Source organism: Humulus lupulus, chromosome 3 (assembly GCF_963169125.1).
Source record: "Humulus lupulus chromosome 3, drHumLupu1.1, whole genome shotgun sequence".
Classification (NCBI taxonomy): domain Eukaryota; kingdom Viridiplantae; phylum Streptophyta; class Magnoliopsida; order Rosales; family Cannabaceae; genus Humulus; species Humulus lupulus.
The window spans coordinates 65,236,303-65,244,750 of NC_084795.1; the positions used below are offsets into that span (position 1 = coordinate 65,236,303).

An 8,448-nucleotide genomic window follows, 5' to 3' on the forward strand; every position below is an offset into this window, starting at 1 on the left:
GATCGATCTATTTCCTAGTAATGTCGACTCAACGTTATTAGCATGACATGAATGCCAACCAACACCAACTTTGTCTCTTTGCTTTAATTTTTTGAAGACCATTAGCATAAATTTTAATATAATATGAGAACCCCCAGTAATAGATTAATAATAAACTATAACAAGTCAAGACTCATGCTGAGTACAGAGTATAGTTGGTTTTATCGGTTGTCATTTACAGTGAGACATAACGTTTCATCAAACTCACCTACTTCTTAGATCTATAGCATTTTTTTTAAATAGAAAAATGACAAGAGAGCAGTGGTGTAATGTATAATAATATACCTAAGGGAGGAGTGTGCATGCATCAAATCTCATTAGATTCCATAAATATTTGCATCATGTTTAGAACACCGTAGAAATGCGCGTGATCGAGGAGAATATAACAATTGAAATCGTAAATTGATACGTAGTACATAATTATATACACATATATATATATATATATTTATACATTGATATAATCTGAGTGGAACGTATCGTATCATTTATGATTTATATAGAGAAAACCAAGAGGGCAATAAAAATGAGCTCTCTGAAAATTATTACATTACAAAAACTAAAAGTATAGACGATACAGTGCTAAGGTACTAAAAACTAGTTTTAAGGTCAATGAATGAGCGTTTAATATGATCTTTTTTTTAAAAAAAGTTCATGACTACAGTAGAAAGTGAATTCAGGACCAATCTGTATAATTGTGTTGTGTGGTTGCAATTCCATGCATAGAGCTGTCAATCATTAACTAACAAGCATATCCTCAACAAATGCCATGTGGATATATATATATAGCAAGGGAAGGGGAGGAAAGAAGAGAAGATGATGGTGGTGGTGATGATGATGATGATGGTGGTGGTGATGATGCCTTTGTTGGGTCAGTAAGTAAAGTATATATTCTGATACATTGCACCCTGAAGACAGAATGAAATGAATTGCCCCAGAGGCCCTCATTGGGGAATAATTAGTTTGAAAGAAGCCAAAATCTTCTGGACTGGAGCAGAGGAGCATATCTAGGTACTTTCTCACATCAAAATCAAGCAAAAGCAATTTTTCCGTCTTTAGACAAGCTTTCTGAAAGTTCCCCTTTCCATACGTTTTCTAAGTAAGTATGCATAACGGCTATGATGATTGATTATTTCTCTGTCAGCGAGGAGTAGAAGGTGATTGCAGTGCCTTGGCGTGTTGACTCTCCATTTCAAGATTCATCAGCGATTTTTGCCTTTGATACCTGTTTCTCTTGGCATATAATGCTGTGAAGTAGAAATAGCATGTGAACAATTTAAAATTCAAGTGTTAGTATAATGGCTCAAATAGACGCCTAAACATAGATATGTAAGAGAACTGATATACTTGAAATGTTTTTAGTTTTTACACATGAAAAAAAGGCCCCTAGTAGCAATAAACTTCAACTCTGAAGAAATTAATACTAATTAAGCTAGAGTTCAAAAGAAATAGCATGTTTACTACACGTGTAGAGTTAAAATGAGATAATCAAACAACAATTAAGAATCGATTAACCTGATTGTAGTCAGGACAACAAAAGGTATAATTAACTAAGTGTTATAAGCTGACAAGAGTGCATTTTAAAGATTTCGTTGAGATTGAAATAGACGAATAGAGTGCGAGTACATTGTGAGCTGTAACTAAGTCTAACAACCAACCAGAATTTACCAGGTAAACATGTGGGGAACATTAGTAATGAAGAGGGTAAAAGGTCTGTAACACTTGGGAGATCCAACCAAAGGACAAAGACATCTCTCTTGCAACATTAGATAAGATGAAGATACCTAAACATGCTGATATAACCAAGGTAAACTGCCACTACCCCTACACGGACTACAAGTTATGAACTATTTTCCTGAATAATTACCAACAGGAGATGCTTTGGAAAAACATTGATACCCATTATTTGTATCAGGATCTCATGTAAAGAATGATATGAATAACTTTGTCATAGCAAGGCACACAGACTTGAATTCATCTACTAATACCAAATGAAAGAATAATGGGGGAACTTAAAATAATTGGGAAGCATACTTACACATCAAATCTTGAGGTAGTCCAAAGTCATAATCATGTCTGCTCCTTCGGAGGCAGATGATGTATACCACTAACAACAGCATGCAGAAAACGAAAGCACTTGATACTCCTACTGCAATTTTTCCTTTATACGATAGGCCACCATTTTCCCAAAATAAGGGGCATTCTGTTAAAGGAGACACTCCACATAACCCTTTGTTGCCAGAGAGGCTGCCCAGAATATATATTATATGTCTATAAATTAAGCATTGGCTATAAGATTATAGGTAGTTTCAAAGCATAATTGTTCACTTCCTCATTAGCTAACAAAAAGAAGAAAGACTAACAACAGAATTCGATTACTTAGTATGTTCATGGACAGGCTTCACGCAGATGAATTCCTTATTAAGCAGTTTAGACTCACTCAAAATTGATTACAATGAGTATAGTCAGCAGAGAAAAGATTCTAAATTTTTTAAAATAGCTAATACTTGGCTGAAAATTCAGATATGTTTCTCAAATTAAAAAGGGAGGGGAACATAATCAGTAATGAAGGCTATAGTACGACATACTCAATAGCTCCACCGTGCACACCAACAGAATATAATTCCTCTGGTACTCGTCCTTCCAATAAGTTATCATTCAGTAGCCTGGTAAGAAGGAACATTTCTACAATATACTTACCCTGGAAAAACAACATATACTAACAGGGGATAAAACACAAAAGTTTAACAGTTGAGTTTTATTTCACTAAAGCAAACAAATTTTTTTTAAAAAGGGCAACATATCAAATCCCTTTTTCTATAGGTATCATAGAGAAAATTTTGGGATCTATATGAGATGATGCAATTTGAACATGGTACTACAAATTCACCATATTAAGCAATTTGTTTGATCCAAAATAAAACAAAACTTTCTATTCCCACTGATATTTTACCAGAAACTGATTTCCACCAGGGGCACGGGTGCTTAATGGTAGTGTTCATCTATAGTCCAACTCCAATACTTGTTGGTTAATATTAGAATGGTGATGATGAGAAGTAATTTTTAGATTGAACAATATAATGCCAGAAAAAAAACAATTAAAAGGTGGAAAGTTCACTTACACAAGTTGCAGAGATGAAGAAGTTAGGGTTCCTGGTATCGATCCAGTGAAGTGATTGTCTGACAAATCCCTATAAAGCACAAGAATCAGAAGGGGGAAAATTGTCTGAAGTGTACAAGTGACTGCCAAATCAGTACCATATGAAACATTGAAGAAGAAACAAACCTTTTAAATTTTAAAAATGAAATAGTCTACAGTCAGATCAAATGATTGAGAGTTTCTGATAAATATTATTTTGTGCACCACAGAATTTTTAAAAATGAGTTTAATAAAGACTGTTAAACATTAATATATTTAACGTCTTTCAGCATTGAGTAGAAGTCTAAGAAAGAAAAGTCAATACATCTGCAAGAAATATTATGTGTCAAATCATAATGGAAACCCACATGCAAGAAAAATTGCTTTGGTGAAAAACTGAAAGTTGAACAGATATTAAGAAGAAATTAATATTTTGATCCAACAAGAATATCGTATAAGACTTGTACTTACAGCCGAGTGAGAGATTTTTGACCTAACCCATCTGGTAAAGTGCCCCCCAAAGAATTAGAGCTCAAGTTCCTACATAGTAGAAAAGGAAATAGTTCATGATTTAACTAATCAGAAAAAATAACTACAAAATTGAAAGATACAAGTATACAAAAGTTGAAGAGCATGCATATATTGAGTATTTTTGCTTTAAGCAGACAATATATGTACAGTCAGAAAGACATTTATCGAACCTCAAATAGCATATAAACATATATTTAAACACAGTAATCAAAATCTATACTTGGATTTAACGCCTACACGTATACTTAGATTCAATTAGTATATTTAGCAGCAGCAATAATTAAAACCTACAGTGAAAAAAGAAAAGGGTAGGCTTAAAGACAATAGTTTTAAATATTTATGAAGAGAAATGGAATTTACTTTCCTTATAACCAGGAAGAACATTTATTCCTCAAATTATTACAAATGCATGCGTGTCAAAGCTCCGTCAAGGTAGCATGAACAATGGATCCTTTTTTTTTCAATGCCAATTAAGCATAACTTTAAATATGTAAAAAAATGCCTGGGCATCATGATTTTGTTAATACAAAAAAACTCGTGTTAATTTTAAACAGAGATTTGGTTGCATTCGGTTACAGTGTATGACTTCATTTTAGAGAGTGACAGTTTTTACTGAACACAAAAAATGGGTGAAAAAAAAATCAAAGCCATGAGTGAATTGAAAGACATTGTAGCTAGAGATCGATCAGTTGTGAGAAGGATACACATCAAACATTTTACAACTACATAATCACATAGATTTTTCCTTGAGTAGTTTTAAAAAAAAGAAGTGAAAACGATGACAATAGATTGAAAAAAAAAATAAGCAGGGATATACATCAAGCATTTACAGCTGCATATAAGTTAAATGCACAGATTTAATCTTTGAATGTATAAGTGACTTAAATACCCATTGATTGATCGGTAAAGAAGGCAGTGGTACTTACAGGCTTACCAAGTTTGACAGAAGACTAATCTGATCACTGATAGACCCTTTCAAGCCTTGACTCCCAAGGTCTCTGAAAAATATTTGACGACTAAAATTCAGAATTACTGGATAAGGTTGAAGAATTAAAATATTTACGGTAACAGGAATAAATGATATTCCCAAAGGCTACGTTCCTACATTGCGATTGTGCATAGCTTTATCAATGATCTAAAAAAAACAGAGTTTGTTATTTTGTGTCTATGCTGGCTGTTGAACAGTTATGAATTGGAATGTCTCCATAAGAATGGCCATTAGAAGTCACATTTACGTTCACCAAATGGTAAAGGGTTTCTAGCCATTTTAATGGACTAAAAGTTCAACTTGCTGGCTGTTAGAATAGAACCCAAAAGAAAGTGAAGAGGATAAGTGGATAACTTACATTTGAGATATCACAAGGGCAGTTCCATTCTTGTTTTTGTGGCATGTAACTCCCTCCCAAGCATCCCAGGTAGTAGGAGCACAAGGATCCCCATTCCAACCCATTCTATCGGGAATTTTAAGAGACTCCTTTAATGCTTTCATAGCAGTCACTACAGAAGAAGCCCCAATTAGTATGACTAATAATGGAGAAAGATGTAAACCCATTTTGATGCACAAGTTCTGTTAAAAAAAGATACAATAAACATTTACAAATGTATCTCACGACTCTACACAGTTTACACTATATAGCCAGCCTCCTTGCTTATTTCTGGCTCCATCATTGCTTGTTCTAGTTCAATTGATTGCCGAAAAAGAGAATGCAAGGAAATTAATGAAGACCTCCTTTTCTTGTTCCAAATTCAAATTCTACTATCTTAGTAACTATAAAAAGTAGCCATATTCTACTAATTTTATACTCTCCATAAGTAAAGAAAATATTTTCTTGGAATTCAAAATTACTTTCCTACAATGTTCTGCAAGTGTTGAGCTAACGAAATTAACAAAATTAAGTACATACTAGTTGAAGTATGAAAGACGCAAGTTATAATCAACTATCTTTCCAATTGTGGAATAACACGAATTTCCCCTTTCTCTATCATTTTATTATATCTTTAAAAGTAGAAGATAATTGAGTGTTTGGGAGAGTAGAAAATTTTCACACACCTTGTTCAGGAACAGTGGCAAGATCAGCCGGAACCAGAGCGTAATTCTCTAGCCCGCTTATCAAAACCGCACCCGCCACCGTCTCAAGTTTCACATTAAGGTCCGTACTGCTCAAATTCTTCACTGTATAGTTCCAACTATACGCATGGAAGCTCCCAACTTCTTTGAATATATCAATTCGCTTCACCTTCTTCTCGTTTATGTAAATATCGAAAACTCTCTCCCCAGCTTTCTTCACGGTCGGGTCGATCTCAGCAAAATGAAACCACAACAAGTAATCCAGCTTCGCGTCCACCTCCAACTCGTACTCCAACACTTCCTTGTCTCCGACCGTCACCGCTGTCTGGTACAGTCTCATAGGGAAGTAATTAGGGCTTATCTCGGTCCCGGCGATGTGGTTCTTTGTAATTACGGGCTTGACGGATTTTTCCGATTCCGACATTCGGAAATCGGAATCGGACTGCCACGACCGTCCAAACAGGTCCGTATCGTTGCTGAACCCGGGACCCCACTGGCTCGAACCGCAAGACAACCTGCCATAGTTAACGAGAATATAACCCTGGCCAATTTCGCCGGAATCGTACGACGAAGGATCGACCTGCACGAGCTCGAGTGAGCCGATTACCGGCGGATCAGTGGCAATGCTGTAAAAACACACGTCAGCTTGGCCGTCAGAAACAAAGACGAATAGATCAGAGTAAGCTCCGGAGCGAGCGAGGTCCTCCGACCACGGCGAGCGCCAGCTGAAGACAACGGTGCCCTCGACGGAGGCATCGAAGGAAGGAGAGTGAGATTTTCCATCGTAGTTATCGTAAACGGTGAATGTACGAACGTAGTAACGTCCGTTTGGAAGGTTAGGGATGACGTAACAGTTCTTCTTTCCGGATGACGGAGGAAAGTAACGGAGCGTCTTCTCCTGCGGGTGGCCGAAGCGAAGCGGCTCAGACACAAGTCCAGTCGACCCGCCGGTGTAAAACCGGTCCGCTTCCCAGGCCGTATTGAACCGGTCCGTCAATTCGGTTGAGCCGCCGCAGTCTATGTGGTACGAGATTCCTGAATTTAAAAAAAAAAAAAAAAACTGTCAGTTAAATTACTCAGAGCAAAGCTGAAAAGATAGAGATTGAGAACGAATAACCACCGTAGGGATAGGACTGCGGCGGAGATTGGGCGGTGGAGATTGAATAGTAGAGGCAGAAGAGTGAGATTGAGAGGAAGAGAGAGATGGACATTTTTTTTGTTTTTTAACTGTCTGTTTTATTATTAATTTCTTTTATATATAGAATTGAGTTAGTATTATTAGGACATTATCGACGGAAGAGTCCTAAGTAGAAAAACAGAAAGAAACAGTAGAAGAAGCAGAAGTAGTTGTAGTAAAATGGCGAAATTTGCGGGAGAGAGGGAGTGAGTGAGCCAAAATTGGTGGTGAAGTAGTGGATTTTGGGTTTTTTTTTAGTCAAAAATTAGACATTACTTTGGCTTGAGATCGGGATTTTGGGGGAGAGTTTGTAGATATATTTACTGATTGTTATGGTATCCATAACGTTAAGTCAGGTCACTGTAATATGACTTTATTAATGTATTAAAGTCACTTTATGGCAAACTAATAATAATTGAAGAGAGAATTCAATTGGTTTAGAATTGCCTGAAATTGTTAATGCAATTCAACCAACCTTTTACTTTTTTGAGTACCGAGTCAGGTTAGGAGTTGTTTATATTAGAATATTTTTATAACACTAATTTTGACTTTTGACATTACTACGTACAGTCTTATTTTTTTTATTGGCGCATATTAACTATTATAAACTAATTTTTTTCATCAATAAATTATTTAGAAATTTTTAAAAATTATTAAAATATCTAATATAAGTATCTACATTGTAATATAAAAAAAATTAGATTATAATTATTGAAAATAGAACTGCTGCTAAGTGTAAAAGCAAAATTGATACCCTATAATAAAATTTCTCTATTATTATATCCAGTTTCCTTAAAATGTATCACTTTCACTTTGTGTTTATATTGTGAAACTATTCTTAACTAAGTTATTGAAGAAAATGAAAAAGTAGTAGTATTTGTGGGTAATGAGTCCGTGACTGGCTCACTCATAAGAAAGTGGAAGAAAAATATTAAGCTTTGTTTGTTGGGTTTGTTTGTGAAATCTTTGACTATCACGTGAACGTGAACCCCACTAATTAAATAGAAAAATAAATAATAAAGAAGGAACAGTAATGTGGATGGGCAGGCAGGGGCACATATTTTTCTGATGACAAAGTTGGGCAATTGCGAAAACGATGGGAGAGGTTGGTCGAAACACCTTTTTAAGAATTTGGATGCATGACAGCTTTTATTTATACCTATATATATATATATACTCAAAAATACTTTCTCTAAACATAAACTTACTACTACTATTCATCTAATGATACATTTATAATTATAACGAAAATAAATACAATTACATTTGAGTTCTATAAAATAATATGTTAAGCAGCCACAAGCCAGGTAGATAGTCAAGGATTATTTGTAAAGGTATATGGTAGATTATTCTAGCATTTTAATGTATTAAAAGAGTATTGCCGATAATTAAGGCAATAATGTCAAATACAATTACAACCTAGAAAAGTAAAAAATTATAAAGTTTTAGTATGTATGTAGGATATAGATAGAGATAGACGACAACATTACATTA

General features: G+C 35.0%; 1 protein-coding gene across 3 annotated transcripts; it reads right to left on the reverse strand.

Annotated features, from left to right (window-relative positions):
• Nucleotides 1-505: 505 nt before the first annotated feature.
• LOC133822768 (receptor-like protein 4) lies at nucleotides 506-7,252 on the reverse strand. 3 transcript variants are annotated; one of them, XM_062255208.1, is made up of 9 exons: nucleotides 6,898-7,252; nucleotides 5,760-6,812; nucleotides 5,056-5,206; nucleotides 4,636-4,707; nucleotides 3,650-3,718; nucleotides 3,162-3,230; nucleotides 2,628-2,705; nucleotides 2,078-2,310; nucleotides 506-1,286 (listed from the first exon to the last, which is right to left on the reverse strand). In XM_062255208.1, the coding sequence occupies exons 1-9, from the start codon at nucleotides 6,986-6,988 to the stop codon at nucleotides 1,180-1,182; spliced, it is 1,923 nt and encodes a 640-aa protein (XP_062111192.1). In that variant the 5' UTR covers nucleotides 6,989-7,252; the 3' UTR covers nucleotides 506-1,179. The 3 variants fall into 3 exon arrangements, with proteins under 3 accessions (XP_062111192.1, XP_062111193.1, XP_062111194.1); XM_062255209.1 differs by having other exon boundaries at nucleotides 2,078-2,286; nucleotides 6,898-7,249; XM_062255210.1 differs by lacking the exon at nucleotides 2,628-2,705 and having other exon boundaries at nucleotides 2,078-2,286; nucleotides 6,898-7,251.
• Between the last annotated feature and the right edge of the window lie 1,196 nt (nucleotides 7,253-8,448).